The sequence below is a fragment of the Thamnophis sirtalis genome, unplaced genomic scaffold, assembly GCF_051295495.1.
Source record: "Thamnophis sirtalis isolate CommonGarterSnake01/CBP01778 unplaced genomic scaffold, rThaSir2_p1.2 scaffold_10, whole genome shotgun sequence".
Classification (NCBI taxonomy): Eukaryota; Metazoa; Chordata; class Lepidosauria; order Squamata; family Natricidae; genus Thamnophis; species Thamnophis sirtalis.
Genome location: NW_028261390.1, coordinates 37,111,696 through 37,132,024, shown reverse-complemented (window position 1 = coordinate 37,132,024; position 20,329 = coordinate 37,111,696). Strand labels below are relative to the sequence as shown.

The 20,329-nt window shown below is 44.9% G+C and overlaps 1 protein-coding gene across 6 annotated transcripts in view; it reads right to left on the bottom strand.

Moving 5' to 3' along the window:
• Positions 1-11,025: 11,025 nt before the first annotated feature.
• Positions 11,026-20,329, bottom strand: part of SCLT1 (sodium channel and clathrin linker 1) — a 45,673-nt gene continuing 36,369 nt past the window's right edge. For all 6 annotated transcript variants that reach the window (XM_014052100.2, XM_014052097.2, XM_087724381.1 and 3 more), the window contains 3 exons: positions 16,921-16,999; positions 15,904-15,999; positions 11,026-15,059 (listed from right to left, as the gene is read on the bottom strand). In XM_014052100.2, the coding sequence (XP_013907575.2) occupies positions 14,997-15,059; positions 15,904-15,999; positions 16,921-16,999 (238 nt within the window). In that variant the 3' untranslated portion in view covers positions 11,026-14,996. The remainder of the gene's footprint in view (positions 15,060-15,903; positions 16,000-16,920; positions 17,000-20,329) is intronic.

The window sequence follows — 20,329 nt, the reverse complement described above, 5'->3', positions numbered from 1 at the left end:
TTCTATTCTTACATTCTACTATTACCATATCTAACTGCTTTGAATAGCATGCCATTTCTTCCATCTGTCTCATTTCCCACTTCCCTTCTGCAATAATATTGAATGATTCATTGGTTATGATGACATTCACAAATGACTGATATGTTTCATAATATGCTTGATTTCTGCAAATTTCTGAAATCTCGAATTAACCTAATGGTCTTTAACCAAATTCCTAAGTAATGTGTAGATTTTATTAAGTTAGACAGTTTAATAGTTTTCTCTGGATAATAGTCTGTAATGGTGTACATGGAATTATTCCCTTAGGATCAAAGGATATATCCCAATGCTACTTAAAAGCTTGGAGTAAAACAGGGATGTCCCAAACTACATTGTTGAAGTGTTGTGATTACTTTGTTGCTTTCTGTACTGGGATTACAAGTTGTTGTTTTTTTTAACCTCCAGGATTAGCAAATGAGACAGAAAGTTGCTGGTTCTATCCATGTTGCTAATTACAAGGCAAGATTGGAGGTGAGATGATGACAGAAATCACATTTATAAAAACTCACTTGATTAGTTTCATGGGTGATGTATACATTTGATAGATGAATAAATAAATTCAATCTTGCTGGATTAGGCCAAGGCCCATTTCATTTCAGCCTTTTGTTTCTCCCAGTGGCCAAAAATGTACCCCTTAGGATCTTGGCAACAATAGGGACATTTTCATTGTTGATTCCCCTAGTAATTGGCATTTCAAAATTAGCTTGAATATCTACATAAAATCATCCAGTTTAGCCCTGACTACCCTTGGAAGAAGTTTGGCAAGTGTGAAGACAGTTAGTGTGAAGTGCTGTGCTTTGTGGGAAGGAATAAAACTGCTCCTGTCAGCCATCTCTGCTATGCATGATTTTGTAACATTGTTATATCTTTCTTTAATGTGCCCAGAACTCTAAATAGCATTCCAAATAAAGACATATCATAGACTTGGATTTACAACACTTATTTTTATTTTGAATTCCTTCCCTAACAATCTTAAGCATGGTATCTGCTTTTCTCACAGCTGCTGAATATTTAGTTTATATTTTCTTGGGTATCCTCTATGACTTCAAGATTTTTCCCTTTCTTCTTTTCCAACTTCCTTATTCATTCTGCCACAAAAATTAGAGGGAGTGGAGGTAAGATCAGCCAGGCAGAATAAATATGCAGATAAAGTTTTAAATATTTGGGCAGAGGGAGATAATCCTTGTTCCTGGTTGTCTGCAAAACTAATTTCAGATAACATAAATTCGGAAAAAGGAATTTATTTAAAATGGTAACCTCGTAACAGGCCAAGTCAAATTGATATTTCTTGTGAACATGTCCTGTCCTGCAGGAAATGATTGATTGAAAACACTGTCTTGCACGAAGAAGAAAAATAAACAGCCAGATACATTCCATTGAATTAAAATATACTTCTAGAAGAAATAATTTATAATTATAAGATCTGGGATGTAAACGCTCAGAAAACCATTATGCTAGTAATTCAATGTTTTGCAGCCTAAGTGGCTTGATCCGAACTGCAATTCTTATGACCAAACATTTCTCCAAAACAAAGTTGTTTTGAAACTAGAAATAAAATGCATTTTCTATTTCATTCACAATCCAATTTTCCATTTTCTTAAATTGATCCTTATTTCTCATTTAACCAATTTAAAGAAATCATTCTGGAGCCTTTTTCAATTACTTTTGTTTTAATATCATTAAATATTATCCACAAATTTGTCCAGTTCATTAGTAAGTTATAAACATTAAAAATTGTCAGTCCTAAAGCAGGTGGAGGAACTCCAATTCTCTGCATTTTGAAAACTGATAAATTCTTTAAAAAAAAAATCAGATGGCAAACCATAAAATGAAAAAAAAAATACACAGAATTGATAGGGTCAGTTTCCATTCATACCTATTTGGGCCAAGAGAAGCAAGTTGGATTTTGCTACTGTGCATACACTGGATTGCAATGATAAGCTGGAGAGGTTTCAGGTTAGGTTGCAAAGGCAAAAGATATATCTGCATGTTAGTTCCATACTATATATTTGAAGCCTTGCATATCTTTTTAGACTGCAGGCCAAATATTAGATTGCTTTTTCAGTATTGCTGGAATAATGAGCTCACTGCTTGGCTGGCCTACGACTAATTGCCATTACTAATGTTCTCAAAGTAACGAAAATAATGTAGACAACCTGTCCCAGATACCTACAGTCATTAAAAAGAAAGAGCACCCTCACTGAGTTCTATGGTTTTATATATGGGGGTACAATAATCATCTGGTCCTTAGACGTTCTTAAATGTAGATAAATACCTCAAATGAACATAAAACCTATTACACCATGCTATCATTTATTTTACAAGAAGCCAAAATGGAAGCCATGTGTGAAAAATTAAATACACCTTATGATTCAATAGCTTGTAGAACCACCTGTAGCAGCAACAACTTGGGGTAATTGTTTTCTATATGACTATCAGTTTCTCACATCATTGTGGAAGAATTTTGGCCCACTCTTCTTTACAACATTGCTTTAGTTCATTGAAATGTGTGGGCATTTGTGCACAGTTCTCTTGAGGGCCCACTACAGCATTGAACTCAGTTGAGGTATGGACTTTGATTGGGCCATTGCAACATCTTGCTTTTTTTTTTTCCAGCCATTATGTTGTAGATTTGCTGATGTGCTTCGAATTATTGTCCTGTTGCATGATCTAATGTTGGCCAAGCTTTAACTGTCAAACAGTCTCATATTTAACTTAGAATACTTTGATATTCAGAGGAGTTCACGGTCAACTCAATGATTGCAAGGTGCCCAGGTCCTGTGGCTGAAAAACAAGCCCAAATAATTACCTCTTCACCACTGTGTCTGATGATTCATATGAAATGTTTGTGCTAATATGCTGCGTTTGGTTTTTACCAAATATGGCATTGTGCATTATGGCCAAATATCTCCACTTTGGTCTCATCTGTCCAAAGGACAATGTTTCAGAAGTCTTGTGATTTGTTCAGATGCAACTTTGCAACTTAAAGTCTTGCTGCCATGTTCTTTTTAGTGAGAAGAGGCTTTCTCCTGACAACTCTTCCAAACAAACCATACTTGTTTAGTATTTTTTTAATTGTAAAGTTATGAACTTCAACATTTAGTATGTTAATTGATGCCTTTAGAATTTGAGATATAACTCTTGGGTTTTCTTTGTAATTTCTCTGAGCACTGCCTGGTCTGACCTTATTTTATGTAGCTTTAAACAAAACATTTCTTTTTCTTTTTCATGTATTCCTTTTACCTAACCAAAGGAGTTTCAAATATATGTTAAGACTTTTCCATTTTGGAAAATCATAAACTTTTCAAGATAATATAGATAATAGTCCATATGTTATGACAACGTGATAACATTCTAATTATTGTCATGGACAGCTAAACAATTGCTATAATTGGAATGACCATTGGCTTACCTGAACAGTCATACTCTGGGTGCTGTGGGAAAGTCCAAGCATGGGTTAAACACAGTCTATCTGCCCTAGGATTGAGTAGATTTTTCTTTGACCACACCTCCTTTTGCCTCATTGACGTCAGTTTAAAAACGAAGGTCTTATCTGTTGCAGGATTCCTGTCTGATAGTCAAATTTGAAATAAAGAGTCTTGGACCCTTGTTAAACCCTGGATGGGTTTGGACTCTCCACAGCATCCAGAGAACAACCATTCAGGTAAACCAACGGTCATTCTCCTGTGCGCTGCTTGGAGAGTCCAAGCATGGGACATACCCAAGCTATTGTGTTCCAGGTAGGGAAGAGTTAGTGTCCAGAATATCCATAGCCGAGTCTACCCGTTGCAAAACACGTCTGCCAATTGAGGTTTCAGCAGAGGCAAAGGTGTCAATTTTGTAATTCCTGATGAATGCTGTAGCATTCCAGGTGTATCGGATGTGCACGGGGGTGAGCCACCATTGCTTCCAGAAGCTTTGTGAAGGTCCTGGGTGTGGACGAGAGACCGAAGGGGAGGGCCCTGTACTGGTAATGTCTCCCGTCATAATGGAACTGCAGGAACCTTTGGTGTGATACATGGATGGGCACATGCAGGTAAGCTTCTTTCAAGTCTATGGAGGTTAGTAGGTCCCCCTGCCTTATGCATTCCAGGATGGACCTGGGGTTAATGCATCTTGAAGCGCTTGTAGGCCAGATGCTGATTTAGTCGCTTCAAGTCCAAGATGGCCCTCCACCCCCCTGAGCTTTTTGGGACCAGGAACAGGATGGAGTAGAATCCCTGCTTTTCCTGCTCCGTTGGCACGGGTTCTATGGCCCTTATTTGCAGAAGGTAATGAATCTCTCCCTGCATGAGGGACTGTTTGAGGGGATTCTTGGGGATTGGTCAGTGGATGAATGTCCGTGGGGGAAATGTCAAGAATTCTAGGACCAGATCCCTCCTGATCGTATTGAGGATCCACGCATCCAAGGTGATTTCCTCCCATCGGTTGGCATAAAGTTGTAACCGGATGCCTATGGGAGGGACATGTTGGTGGTCACTTGTTAAGTTTAAATGGGCGACTGTTAGAGCCACTGCGGAAGGGCTTCTGAAAGGAACCGACCATTGACTTACCTGAATGGTCCTTCTATGTGTGCTGCGAGGGGAATCCAATCATGGGTTAACTTTGTCCATTAGCCTAGAGACTGAGTATGCAAATCTTGACCACGCCTCCTCTGACTGGACCGGATCAGTTTTGCACGAAGTTAGCCGTTGAAAGATGCATGCCAATGTCACTCATGGCCACAGCCAAACAGGTATCAAGTCACGTCCAGAGAAAGTCCAGTCAGGAAAGAAAGGCAAGGTTAGTCATAAGTCATAGTCAAGGCCAGCCGAAACTGTGGGTGGGTTTGGATTCCCCTCGCAGCACACATAGAAGGACCGTTCAGGTAAGTCAATGGTCGTTCTCCTGTGTGCTGCTTGGGGAATCCAATCATGGGACATGCCAAAGCAATTAAGTCCCAGGGCGGGAGCTAGGCTGGTCAGGATCCTCCGCAGAAGAAAGAACCCTTTGCAACACTCTCCGCCCAAAGGAGGCCTCAGCCGAGGCGTATACGTCAACTTTGTAGTGTCTAATAAATGGCGAGGGTGATGCCCAAGTAGCTGCCCTGCAGATCTCCTCCACCGAGGCTTGTGTAGCCCAGGCCGCCGTGGTAGCCGCACCTCTGGTAGAATGAGGAGTAATACGTCTGGGAACCGGTCAGGAGTGACTGTCGTATGCCAAAGCGATGCACACCTTCAACCATCGGCCGATGGTGTGGGAGGACACCTTCTGTCCCATGGACGACGGCTGGAAGGAAACAAAGAGCGCCTCCGACCTTCTGAACAAAGCCGTGCACTTTACATAACATCGGAGGGTTCTACAAACATCCAAATGATGCCACTGGTGCTCTTGGGGATGGGAAGGGTGCGGGCAAAAGTCTGGAAGGACGAGCTCCTGAGCCCTGTGGAAAAACGTATTGACCTTGGGAAGGAAGGAAGGGTCCAAACGGAGGACTATCTGTTAGGATGGAATATGCAGAGATCCGCATGCACAGACAGCGCCACCAACTCCGAAACCCTACTGGCCGATGTAATGGCCACCAGGAACACAGTCTTAAGCATCAGTAGCCGAAGGCTGATCGATTGGATAGGCTCGAACGGGGCAGACGTGAGAGCCCTGAGCACCAAGGTCAAGTCCCAGGTAGGATAACGGTGGACTGTCGGAGGCCTCAAGTTTGTCGCACCCTTCAGGAAAGCCTTGACCCATGAGTGCTGGGACAAGGAACAGCCCTGACTGCCTCCCACCACCGTGGATAATGCTGTGACTTGCCGACGGAGCGTGTTGGGCGTGAGGCCCTTATTAAGTCCTGATTGTAAGAAGTCCAAGACCTGCGGCACCGAAGCCTTGATAGGGTCAGCCCTGGTTCAATGGCACGACCTACAGAAGGCTTGCCAGGTGGCCTCGTAAAAACGTGTAGTGGATGGACATCGGGCCGCCTGGATAGTGTCAATCACTTGACTTGAATAGTGAAGGCCGGTCAGAATAGCCCGCTCACGTGCCACACGGCTAACTGCAGGAGCTGGGGGTTCGGATGGATGAGAGCCCCCTGGTTGAGCTGGATCTGGTCGTCCGGAATCCTCCACAGCCGTGAGACCGACAGGTGCACGAGGTCTGCGTACAAGGAACGTCTGGACCACATCGGTGCAACCAACAGCACATCCGCCTGTTCTGTCAGGATCTTCTAGATGACCGACGGAAGAATCGGGAGAGGAGGAAAGACATAAAGGAGGCCGGCCGGCCGGCCAAGGACTGCGTAGCGCATCCACCCTCTCGCTCCAGGGACCTGGTACCTGGCGTAAAACCTCGGAAGTTGTGTGTTGTGCGGTTGCGCAAACAGATCTACCTCGGGATGGCCAAACCGGCGAGAGAGTTCCTGGAAGAGGTCGGGGTGGAGTTGCCACTGCTCAGCCAGTCCGCCTGTGTGTTGGCCACACCCAAGATGTGTTCCGCCCGAATTGACAAAAGCTTGGTCTCCACCCAGCAATGTAACTTCTCTGCCTCCAGCATCAGGGCCTTGGAGTGGGTGCCCCCTTGGCGGTTGACATGGGCCTTGGAGGCAACGTTGTCGGATAAGACCAACACGTGGTTGTGTGACACAATGTCCCGAAACTCCAGGAGGGCTAGGCGAATGGCACGTAGTTCTAGCCAATTTATGCTGTTCGACAGTTCCTGATTCAACCAGCGCCCCTGAGCTACACGGTCCAGGGCGTGGGTCCCCCATCCAAACAGGCTGCCATCCGTTGTAATTTGGATGCAGTCCGGCTCCTTGAAGGGGCACCCCTGCAGGAGCTTGGAGGACGTCCACCAACGGAAGGGATATGAGAGGCTTGTGTGGGAGCCGAACCTTGGTCTGGGAATGGCTGGTGTGTGCCCTCTGGAAGGGGAGCAGAAACCACTGCAGTGGGCGCTCATGGAACCTGGCCCAGGGAACCACGTTGATGCAAGAGATCATCTTTCCCAGCAATTTGGACAGCGTCGCCAACAGCAAGAGTCTTTGGGACAGGTGCTGGATGCTTTGTCGCCTCTCTGGAGAGAGAGAGACTTCGCAAGACACTGAGTCGATGATGGTTCCCAGGTGGAGCAGAGACGTGGTCGGCTGCAGGTGGCTCTTGGGAAGGTTGAGAACAAACCCGTGACTGCGCAGCAAGTCCATCGTGATCTGCAGATCTCGTAGGGCCTGGTTCCGGGACAAGGACAGGACCAAGATGTTGTCCAAATAACAATTCACTTGTATTGGAACCGAGCGAAGTGATGCCGCTACGACTGCCAGGAGTTTCGTGAACGTGCGCGGGGCCGATGAGAGGCCAACGGGTAAGGCCTGGTATTGAAAGTGACGGCCATTGAACTGGAAGCATAGGAAACGCCAATGTGCCGGATGTATGGGCACGTGGAGGTACGCCTCCTTGATATCGACTGATGTTATCATGTTGCCTTGGCGGATGGAAGCCAGTATGCTTTTGAGAGATTGCATTTTGAAATTTTGGTATTTGATGTACCGATTGAGCCTTTTCAAATCTAGGATGGCCCACCATCCCCCCGAGCTCTTGGGCACCAGGAACAAGATGGAATAGAATCCTAGGCCCTCCTGACCCCTTGGTACCTGTTCCACCGCCCTGATGGTGAGAAGGTGATGTATCTCGGCATCCATGAGGTGCTGTTTTGTCAGGCACCTGGGTATGGGGCACTTGATGAACCGCCTCGAGGGAATGGAGATAAATTCTAGAGTGAGGCCCAGCCTCACGACCTGAAGGGCCCAGGCATCGGACGTGATCTCCGCCCACTGATGGGCGAAGGCCAGGAGACGCCCCCCTATGGTTTCCTCCCCCTGCGAGTCACCGGTACCTCCGAAAGGACCGGTTTCCGGCTCCACGAAACAGCCTCCTAGTCTGGGACTGCGCCTGATTCTGCTGGCAACCCCTATCCCTGGCGGCCGTGCGATCCTGGCCACGATCCTGTGACTGGGAGAAACCTCTGTTGTAGTGGGGAACATAGGGAGCAGGGGCGAATCCAGAGTCCCCAGCCCGAAAGCACTGTCTCCTATTGTAAGGCTGTTGCCTCCTATGGGCACGGCCCCCAGTGGAAGGAAGAACCTTGGGCTTATCCCTGGTCTCAATGAGGATGGGATCCAGCACAGACCCAAACAAAGCACCGCCCTTGAAGGGCGTGGATGCAAGGCGCCACTTGGACTTGACATCAGCCTGCCAATGGCGGAGCCACAGCAAGCACCGGGATGCCACATTAGAGACTATGGCTCGAGAGGTGAACTTTGCTGCATTAAGGGTGGCATCTGCAGAAAACTCCAAGGCTGCCATTAATTTGGTAATATCCTGGTGAAGGCGCACTTCCTCTGGCGCAAGCCTACTCTGCAATTGCTTAAGCCAGACCAAGGAAGTCCTATTAAAGGACGCTGCTGTAGCCAAGCGTAAGGCCCAGGCCACAGCCTGATGAGTCTTGCGAATGACTGTCTCGGCCTTATGGTCCTCTGCCTTTAGACCTTCCGAAATCTCGGATGGAATTAATGCTGGAGAGGCGAGGGCAGCTATAAGAGTGGGAAACTGGAGGAGACCTTCCAACTCAGGAGTAGAGGTGTATACTTTCTTATCCCCATTGCTAGGTGGGTTAACCGCAGTCGGTTGATCCCACTGCTTTTGAATCAGATCTAGAAATAGCTTGGGCGAGGGAATAACATCCTGCAAGGCCACTTGCTCAGCGAATAGTCGCTCAGTAGCATCTAATCCTACTGCAGTGCTGTCCTTAGAGGCTGCCTCCCCCATGTGGGTGGTGGTTTTAGCCTTATACAGTAATGATTTAAAGAGAGAATGTCGAACTAAACCAGGGGCAGTAGGCTGGTCCAGGGGCAGACCCTCATCATCAGAAAATTCCCTGTCAATAACCTCGCCTTCCTCCACTAATGCCGACTCCTCGCTATAGACAGAGGGTAGAGGCGAGGGTGGGTCTGTCTGGAGAACAGAGGAATCCCCCTGCACTGGCTGGGGATCAGGCCCTGCGTGGGCCACAGTGGCTCTAGGAGACTGGACTCTACGAAGCAGCTCCGCATTCACCCCCCTAGAAATAGCTGCAGATATCATTTGGTACAAGTCAGGAGGAAGGCCCAAATCCTTGCCTTCCATAGGCCTGAGGCCTGCAGCAGTAAATGTAGCAGAAGGCCCTGCACATGGAGGCGAATGGGCCGAAGCCCCACCTAGCTCCAAAAGAGAAAGAGGGAATTGGGGCCCCAAACTCCCTTCCGCAGAAATGGGAGCCCGGGGTAATTGAATATCAGGTGACCAACCCTGCTCTGTAGGGCGTGCTGGAGAGGCACAATGCGGGATGAGCACCGGGGGTGAGTCATGAGGTGCTTCAGAGGCCTTAGATGGGGCCTTGGACTTATCCCTGCGCTTATGGGACTTGTCCTTAATGGCGGATGAAGCCTGAGGCCTATGGCTGGAGGCCCGAGTAGCGGCCCTGCCGGGCCTAGGGCTAGCCCTCCCCCTCGCCAGGGGAACGGGACTCACAAACTGGCTCCCCAATACCTTTGGACCCAGACTGGTTTGCCATTGTAATGAGAGGGAAGAGATTTGGAAAGGCTCAACCTCGTAAAATGAATAAAGGCTCCACCGCACAAAGCGCCACGTGCAAACAGTAACTGGCTGAGACGACCTCCTCACTGACTCAGCAAGCCGCAAGTGAGAAAGAGAAGGGCCGTTGGAACGGCGCCGACGCCAGGGCGTGAAATCACACGCCCCACCCTCTCCGGCTGATTCCTGCGCATGTGCAGAAGCCCAAACCAAAATGGCGGCCGTCTCCAAGGGCGCGGAAATTCAAACTGGCACAGCCTCGAATGGCCGCTGGAAAGCTTTGCAAGCCACAAGCCCGTGGCGAAAAAGCCACAGATCTCACCAGAACAGCACAGCGCGGCAAGAAAGAGGCCCCTGGGCTGAACCGTGCCTCAGCGGCGGGTTGTTCCCGGTGTAATACAGCGCAGGGCAGCGCACCAGCCCAGGACGCGTACAGACATCGAGTGAAGGGGGGGGGGACTCCAACTCTACCCTGCAAGCGTTGCTGCTATGTCCTGGCTGAAGAGCCTATGGACCTCGCAGCCCCCGATCTCAGGCAAGTAACCCGATGGTAGGGAGGATCTGGGCGTGCAGTGAACTGCCACCTCCACCTCTGAAGAAATAGTGGAGATTAATTCGCAATGTGTGACTGCAGAATCCAATTAAAGATGAAATTTGTCGATTAGTCTAGAGAGAAAATTGAAATGCGTCTCGTTAGGCTGGACTGAGTAAAAAAACTGGTCCGATCCAGTCAGAGGAGGCGTGGTCAAGATTTGCATACTCAGTCTCTAGGCTAATGGACAAAGTTAACCCATGATTGGATTCCCCAAGCAGCACACAGGAGAACCTGCTGGTGCCTATCCCTGGACCCAAAAGTTTGCCTGTCCTGGTCCCTGTCACTAGTCTGGGTTTATGGCCCTGGTATGAGAAGGAAGTAGAAGCCTGTGCAGAATCTTGTGCATGAAATGGCTGCTGAAATGGTTCCTTTCATGAAGGAACTGGACCCTTTATGCCTGGTGCATCTTATGACATGCCTTTTCCGCTCTTTTGTCCTCTGTCTTTAGACCCTCCAGGGGCGATTTGGAAGTTAATGAAACCACCGGGGCATCCACCTCAGGCAATTTTAAGATGTCTTCCATCTTAGATTCTACTGAGTAGAGGTTTTTATCCCCACCACTAGGTGGGGATGGCACTGGACTACAGCCATGAACAAGTCGGGAACTGGAATTAACTCCTGGGCAGGGGCGTTTTGCTTAAAGAGACCCTCCTTGGGGCCCTTAGATGTGGAAGGAACAGTTTTGTCTTTAGGGGTAGCACCTAACTTGGTTGAAGCTCTGGCCTTATGCAGAATGGAATTAAACAGGATAGGTTTAATAGGCCAGTGAAGGCAGGCTTATCAGGAGGAAGATCCTTTTTAAAAAAGTTTTTATTTTACACACATAAATACATCAACAACAAACACATGACTTAGGACAACATGGGAACCAAAAGTTCCATCAAAAATCATAGGGCAGATCCGTATTGGTTTCTTTGCAGTTAGTATTTTCCCTTTCTATAATTAGCTAGTTATAACCAAATATTGTTTATCTCTAATGTGCTATATATATACATACATACAATTCCAGGTAAACATGGTTATTCTTTTTCTTTGCATTCCATTTAAGAAATTATAGAGTAGTTTCTATTGTATTGATTACCATCCCAAGCCTCTATTATGACACCACCTTATTTTTTTCCTTTTCTCTCTCCCTTCCTTCTCTACTTCCTTCCTACCTCCTCTCTTTCCCCTTCTTTCTTCCCTTACCTCTCTCCTACTCTCACCCTCTCCTACTCTCCCTTTTTTCTCCCTTCCTCCCTCTCCTTCTTTTAGAGCCAAGGTGGCGCAGTGGTTAAATGCAGCACTGCAGGCTACTGCTAGATCAGCAGGTCAGCGGTTCAAATCTCACCGGCTCAGGGTTGACTCAGCCTTCCATCCTTCCGAGGTGGGTAAAATGAGGACCCAGATTGTTGGGGGCAATATGCTGACTCTCTGTAAACCGCTTAGAGAGGCCTGAAAGGCCTATGAAGCGGTATATAAGTCTACTGCTATTGCTATTGCTATTTTACTCTCCCTTCTACCCACCTTTCATCATCTTTCTTCTTCCCTTACCTCTCCTCCACTCTTCCTCTTCCTTCCCTACTGTCTCTCCTTCTTTCTCTCCTTTCCATCCTCCTCCCCTTTCCCTTCCTTCTTCCCTCCTTTCACTACTTCCTTCCTCCTCTCCTTCCTTCTTCCCTCCCTTTCTTTTTCTATTGTTACTGGTGTCTTTTTCAAATCTGTTTATGATTTCTTGGAGATGGTATTTCCACAAACCCATATAATGTCATATCAAGAGGAAGATCGTTGTCTTCTGACAATTCAAATTCTTCTGCAGTTTCCTCCTCCCAGACAGATTCCTCCATCGCCACGGAGGTCCACGGAGAAGCAGGGGCAGGATCCTTGACAGAAACTGCCGTAGGGCGAATCCTAGAGGATGCAGTAGTTCCGGCCTCCTTCTGCCCAATACCCTCTGCAATGCCCTGGGATATTGCTTGGGCAATAACCTCCCTTATCTCTGGGGATAAGGCTGAGACCTTGTCCTCAGCGGGCCTAGCTCTGGATGGAGCGAGCCGGCTCCTGGCCCTAGTAGGACCAGTGCCCTCTTCGTCAGGAAGGAAACATTGGAAGGGCTCCAGTTCCTCCCTCATGGATTAGCTAGGAAGAAACCATCCTTGGATCCAGCCATTTTAAATAACTACCGTCCTGTCTCCAACCTTCCCTTTGTTGGGAAGGTTGTTGAGAAGGTGGTGGCCTTCCAGCTTCAACGGGCCTTGGAAGAAGCTAGCTACCTTGACCCCTTCCAGTCCGGCTTCAGACCCGGTTACAGCACAGAAACCGCTTTGGTCGCATTGACCGATGACCTCTGGAGGGCCAGAGATGGAGGCCATGCGTCCATCCTGGTCCTCCTTGACCTCTCGGCGGCTTTCGATACCATCGACCATGGTATCCTTCTGCGACGACTGCGGGAGGTGGGGGTGGGAGGCACTGTCTTGCAGTGGTTCTCCTCCTACCTCTCGGACAGGTCGCAGTCGGTGTTGGTCGGGGGGCAGAGATCGTCCCTGAGGCCCCTAAAATATGGGGTGCCGCAGGGTTCGGTCTTATCCCCCCTACTATTTAACATATACATGAAACCGCTGGGCGAGATCATTCGCCGAGGCACGGGATAAAATACCATCAATATGCGGACGATACGCAATTGTATCTGTCCGCCCCGTGCCAACTCAATGAAGCGGTGGACGTGATGAACCAGGGTCTTGAGGCCGTTAAGAACTGGATGAGCGCTAACAAACTGGTACTCAACCCGGACAAGACCGAGTGGCTGTTGTGTTTCCCTCCCAACAATTTGGCTAATGTTCCATCTATCAGGCTGGGGGGTCAAATTTTATACCCCTCAGATAGGGTTCGTAACTTAGGAGTCCTCCTGGATCCACAGCTGACTCTCGACCATCATCTGTCAGCTGTGACCAGGGGGGCATTTGCCCAGGTTCGCCTGGTCCGCCAGTTACGACCCTACCTGAATCGGGAGGCTCTCACAACAGTCACTCGAGCCCTTGTGATCTCTAGGCTGGAATACTGCAATGTGCTCTACACGGGGCTGCCCCTGAAGTGCATCCGGCGACTGCAGTTAGTTCAGAATGCGGCCGCGCGAGTGATAGTGGGTGCACCACGGTTCGCCCACATAACACCCATCCTCCGCGAGCTGCACTGGCTACCTGTTGATCTCCGGGTGCGCTTCAGGGTGCTGTTGACCATCTTTAAAGCCCTTCATGGTAGTGGATCTGAGTACTTGAGAGACCGCCTTCTGCCGATTACCTCCCTCCGACCGATAAGATCGCACAGACTGGGCCTCCTCCGAATTCCGTCCGCCAGTCAATGTCGACTGGCGACTACACGGAGGAGAGCCTTTTCTGTTGCAGCTCCGACCCTGTGGAATGACCTCCCCGTTGAGATACGCACCCTCACTACCGCCCAGGCCTTCCGCGCAGCCCTCAAGACCTGGCTATCCCAACAGGCCTGGGGATAAGCCTCTAATTTGCCCCACCCGAGTGTTGAATGTTGAATGCAAGTTGTGTTTTTATTATTTTATTTTGCTCACATATTGTTTATTTTGAATTGCACCCCCTCCCTAATGATTGTAAGCCGCCCTGAGTCCCCTCAGGGAAAAGGGCGGCCTATAAATCCTAATAAAATACTAAAAAAAAAAAATACTAGGGGAATCTGGGTAACCCAGGGAGGTATCATGGGAGCGATCCAGGGATTCACTGTCAATGAAGGATGGGGACCGATCTCCCTGAGAGGGTGAGGGGTCCCCCTCATCCAGAATGACTGGGGAAGGACTGATCACTGTAGCCCTATTCTCAGGCAATTTCTCTGGCCTCAGGGTCTTCTCAGAAGCCTTCCCCGGGGCCTTGTTTCCTGGTTTCTTCCCCTTGGGGCCCCTTATTCCTTGAGGAATCATGGGAACCCTTCCCTGTAGTGCCCTTCCACTCTTTCCCCCCATGTTGAGGAGGATCTGGCCTACTGCGCTTCAAAGAGGGCCCTGCCAGGTCCCCTTGTGCCTCCAAACATCCATCTGCCATGATGATTCCTCTGAGGCAGTTGTGCTGGATCTTCATTGGTACTGACGTGGGGCTGCTGCAGTAGAGTGGCACCCAGTGCGAGCCAGCCGGCTTGGCAGCGCTCGCAGAACATCCAGAGGTCAGGAATATGGCCTAGCCAAGGAATCTCCAATGCCGCCTATCCTGTTGCCTGTGGAAGTGGGTGGAGAGAGGCTAATCTTGCCGGCGCCCCGGACTAGATTACGCGCTCCCTGGAGGCTGTCTGCGTCTGAGGGGCTTTTGCGTACTGTTTCAGGCTTCCCATGGTGTTCGGATGCCGATAGGAGCAAATGTGTCAAAAATGGCCACCACCTCTCGGCGTCTTCGGAAGCCAGCCGGAGCTTCAGTCAGTGGCCGGTAAAAAGTGCTTTCAAAATGGCCGCCGCGCTAATCAGGGGAAGGAGAGAGCCACTGCTAGCCACCAGAGCCCCAATTGGAGCCTCTGGAGTTTTGGATTACAATCGGATGGCTGGGTAAGGGACAGTGCCCTGTGCTCGCTAGCAGCCGCTTGACAGCACCTCCATATTTTTTTTACATATTTTCTCAGCTGTCTGCTTAATGTTTGTTGTGAATAGGAATAAATACATTTGTTTTATAAAGTAATGAAGTATTATCTGGAAAATATTTTACATGATACATTCTAAGGCTCCAAAGGTACTTTTCGGCAACCTGTACATATACACTATGAAAGGACCTATTATTTTACATTTCTTTTTGCTCTATCAAGTAGGCAGCCTTTTTCTTCTGCAATGTCATGGCGCTGAGCTGTAATTAAACAAACAAGAATTAGTTTCTTTCTTCATTTGTCCTTTTAAACAAATTAGATGACAATACAACCTGAAATACATAACGTTCAGAAATTATTTTCTTCCTATGTAAATGTTTTTCTCATCCACCATTATTATGAACATACCAAATGTTCTCTGACCTGCAAATTCATTATAGCTTCTACCTATTTATGTGAGAGGAGGGAATTACTTTTTGAGAAATGTAAGACCTTACAGATATAAGTGGATTCCAATTTATATCAGATAGTGATTAGAGTGGTTAAAGGTCCAACTTCTGAATGGCGTAACCGGTTTACCCCATTATGAATTATGCATATATATCTGATGCTGCAAGTGAAATAATACAAGTTGTAACAGACCAGTGTATTAATGTTAACAGTGACTATACTGCATTCTTATATTTTACTTACCAAATTACCTTTCAAACTGATTGATTTGAAAGAATGGTTGTGCTAATATAATTTGCTATTAAAGTTGAGATTTCTACATGGTGATTTCAGTTATAATTTTATGTTAGTTCCTGAAACCTATTCAAAGTTTCTAGACAGACATTTCCTTTTAGTATACCTCCTAATTCTGTATTTAAAATGTTTTGCCTTTATTTATTGCCATATAACAGAAAACTAATATAAAAAGGAGAAGGCAATGTAAGTACAAAAATTATATCTGTAAGGCTTTATCAAGCATATATTCAATTACATACAATGTGTGCATTGATTTTAACAGCTACAGTAAACATTATTCCATAAAGTATATTTCTCTTTTTAAAAAAATAAAGACTGAGCTCTATTCATTTAATTGGACCAATTTAATTTAGATACCTGTTGAGTTGCTGTAGTTGCTCTCTCTTCTGCCTGATTTAGTCGATTTTGAAGTCGGTTGACTTTTTCTTGATGTTCCCTCATTAATTTTTCGCTCTGTATAAATGAAATCACTTATTACAAATGTAAAATTTGAAACAAAAAGACTTCCATTTTTTTTTTGCTAAAGAACAATATAACCACAGACAGACTATAGACATGCTGCTCCATGTAGTATCAAGTCAGTTTGGAAAGTTGTTACTAAAGCCTTACAATAAAGAAGATTTTGCACATCTTGTTATTTTTCCTGTTTGGTCTACTTGTGAGATTGACATAAAAACGATTATCTTCTGATTGAAAAATATTCAATTACAATCTATTTCAATTCACTGATGTCTAAGGCATTTATATAGTTTTCTTAATATAGTAGCAAACTATGCCTTTGATGTTGTCACTAAAATAATCACATGCCTTCAGCATCTTCCTCTATTGCTGCTGAATACAGATGCCTGCTAGCTTTTGCTGAGATGAGCTTCACGCTTTGGTAATCCCGATAGGATTATAATCACTTGGCAGAAATACCCCTCCATTATCTGGAGGCAGCACAGAAGGATTTAGGAGGCATTTATTTATAAGATAGTTTTATTTTTATCAGGATAAAGAACTTTTAAACCAGATGGTTAAGATAATAATTACAATGTCTGTGTAACTGTAGAAAAGTGAACATTTAAATGAAAAGTGAAATTTACATTTCTGTCTGAATAATTGCAGAACAATGAAATACAACAGAATGAAAGGATAAATGAAAGATAAGTATTAGTAAAAAACTATTCATCCAGGATACACAATTCACCACATTTTAATGTATAAACAGCAGTAAAATTATTAGCCATTTCTAATAGCACATTTTTCCAATGTGTGAGATTAGAAAAAGCATGTGTCTCTGGGTCAGAGACTCTAATCAAAATGACAGTAATATTCAAACAGAACTGTCTGTAGAGTTGAAGCATAACATTTGGATCATATTAATGATATTACCTCAATAACCTTTTCATTTGCTCTTTCCAGTTGATAAAATAATTCTTGGGTGTGAAGCTTTTGACGACTCAGCTCGGTTCTGCCACATAAGATCAAGCAAACTCATTAATGAAAACCAGTGAACTTGTGAAGCCATTTGTAGTAAGTATATTTTCCAGAAGAACTTAGGATAATTAAGTCCTTTTCCTCTCTTCCTGAACAATGGATGATATGGAGAGGATTTAATCTGAACCCTCAGATGGTAAAGCATTCTGGATTAAGGAACACCTGTTCCATCACATTCTTTTCTCTTTAAAAAAAAATCATACCTGCAAATAATTATTGCTTCTCTGTCCCATGTGTTTCACTAATATACTAATATTGTGGTTTTTCCCCCCTATAGTAGTACGCTATGACAGCATTATATAATGGTGGGAAATATCTCTTCATTTGGCTTATGGAAGCCCTTTCCATTCCTTTTCCATCACTCACTCCACTCTTGTTTGTAACAAAATAAATAAATAAATAAAATTCTGAAAAGATGTAATAATCCTCCATATTTCACATATGTTCTCCATATAGCTGACTTGAAGAATCAAGAGTCCAATAATTTTTACCTATATTATATCTATTATTATCTATATCCTTATCTATATAAGCCTTATGCAATCTTTTATAATTTGCAGTTTTTAATTACTAAAACATTTCAAAATGTTGTGCATAATAATGCATACAAAACTATGACTCGTGTGTGTTTGTGTGGAGGGGGAATTTCTATCCCAACATTCATTCATTAATGTGAAAGTAGGCTAGAATTAACTTGCATTTCAAAAACTGAACAGAAAATAAAAGATAACTGTGTAATAGTAAAGTAGAAGAAATTATAAGCTAGTGAGGTTTAATGCAAAATTCTCATGACATACAAAGCATATTCCAGACATTTTTCTTATGAAATGCTTCAGTTATTGAATTATGGTATTCAGTTATGCATAGTAATTATATATTTTGTAGATCTCCAATATCTGCAGCTGTTTCTTACCCTGTTAACATTTTTAAATAATAACTTAAAATAATCAGTATGTTGGGTGTTACATAATTTCAGTTAAAACAAATACGTTAAGAATGAAAGAATCAGAAGCCCACTAATATGATGCATTTTATTTAAGTTTGTAAAAAACATTGTTTCAGCTCATACCTAATGAATTGTTTTACTATTCCACGAGTATTTTGTAAAATGGAAAAAATAATAATACAAAGGCACAGGCTGAATTTAAAATAAGATCATTTCAACTTATGACTGATTTACTGTATTTAAAATACTAATTAAAGTTAATCAAATGGATACGAGGAGCTTGTATGTCAACAGTATTAATCAGTAATTCTGAACTTGTGGATTTTTGTTTTTGAAAAAGCTTCTAGTTAAATGAACTGTTCACTTAACTTACCATTTATTTCTGTAGTCAGCTGATGGTCCCTAAAATCAATGTTTTTATCATTGGTAAGTTCAGGAATAAGCAAAATTGTTTGTAAGGCAATTATAACTACAGACATACCATTAAAGGTATCTGAGTCTTTGAAAGGCAATTGGAAGCTTTAACGTAACTAACTGCATTTATATTCAGAATTAGCTTACAGAGTGGTTCTCAGCACGATCATTACTAAATGAAATATTTTAATAAATTTAAAGCACAGAGGTCACCTTTCAGCATTAGGAAAACACATAATTAGAATACACTGAATCAGTATTACTGAAATCTGAACACCTAAGACACTTTAAGAAATTCCCTTGGAGATTAAATACTGTAAAATAGCTTGAAATTTGTTATTTTAAAGCCTGAAGTTTTTCAACTACATATATATTTTAATGTGTATTTTATCTTTGATGTTTGTGTTTATTTTCAAGTTCATATAACTTTCAGACAGATATTAGATAAGTAAATTGATAGGTTAGCAAATCAGGCTAATGGAACTTCCTGAATTAATAATATTTTCTTTTCTTTCACTCAAATATTTTTTTCTACAAAGGTAATTCTCCTTACCTTATTGTTTCCCTCTGCATGTATTTTACTACTATGCAAAAGGTATGTGTCAATGTTAATTGCTCAAGGAATTAGCTTGGCTCAAAAATAGAAATTTTGATCCAAGGTAACTGTGTAAAATGTATAAAAAAAGATAAAGTACAAACATAACATGAATAGAGTTAACCAATCTGAGCTCTTCTATAAAACTTTATGTAGAATTTCTTTTTTTAATTCATTCCTTAGTCATCCTCAAAATTTATGGGCAATTACAGGTAGTCCACGACTTATAGCAGTTCATTTTATGACTGTTCAAAGTTACAACGGCACTGAAAAAAGCGACTTATGACCATTTTTCACACTTATGTCCATTGCAGCAACCCCAAGAGCATATGATCAAAATTCAGATGCTTGGCAACTGACTCATATTTATGACGGTCGCAGCATCCAAGGGTCATGTGATCAACTTCTGCAACCTTCTGACAAGTCAAGGGGGAAGCCAGATTCATGTAACAATTGTGTGACTAACAACTTCTGCGCATGTGCAGGACCTGGATGGCTGCTTGGCTTCTCGCCCGATAGAAGCCGGCGAGACAAAAGAAGATCTTAGAGGAGCCTCCGGAGTCCGTGACAACTTTGACATAAGGTCCTGGAAGGGCTGTATTTCGCGGATCGAGCGGGGACTGGCATTTGAACATCAGCTGTCTCCAGTCGCTTTCCTAGCTGTGGATTTGCTGCGGCCTGGATCTGGATCTGGAGCTGCTTTGTGGCGCAGAGGAGAGATGGCGCCGCCGCTCTGTTGGAACGCTGCGTTTTAAATCTTGGACGCTTGCCTTTGATTCTATCTGAGCGGCTGCTTTTCCAACTGGAGTTGAACTCTGTTTTTTTTATTTCATCTATGTGGTGAGCAGTGAGCAGGGGGGATTGGGAGATCTGTTCGATTGAGACCATTTGGAACGGAGTTCTGTGGGATTGGCGGATTCGGCGGCTGGCTGCGTGTACTGCTGCCGTGGCCGTTCCCCCCACCCCCACCCCCCAATGCCTTGCTTGCCCTTTCCAGCCTCTCCTCTCGCCCCTCTCCTCTCGCCCCTGTCGGGTTCCGGCGACCCTGAGTGATCGTGCTGCTCGGAGCGGAGAAGGGGGCGCCGTGCTGACATCGTCCATTGCTGAGTCGGTGAGAGGCCTGGACGCCTCCCCCTCCTTTTTTTTTCCATCGCAGCCTTTCGGATACCACTCCTGTCCCTCTCCATTACCGGCGAGCGTTACCATCTCCTACCCAGCATTGACTCTCCTTCGCCTCGGCTGGGGCCATCTGCTCTGGTCATTCTATCTGCCCTCCCTCTGACTGTTTGCTGCCTGCCATAGCTCCAGTTAATTAGGTAGATTTAGTTAGGTTTAGGTTTATAGTTATA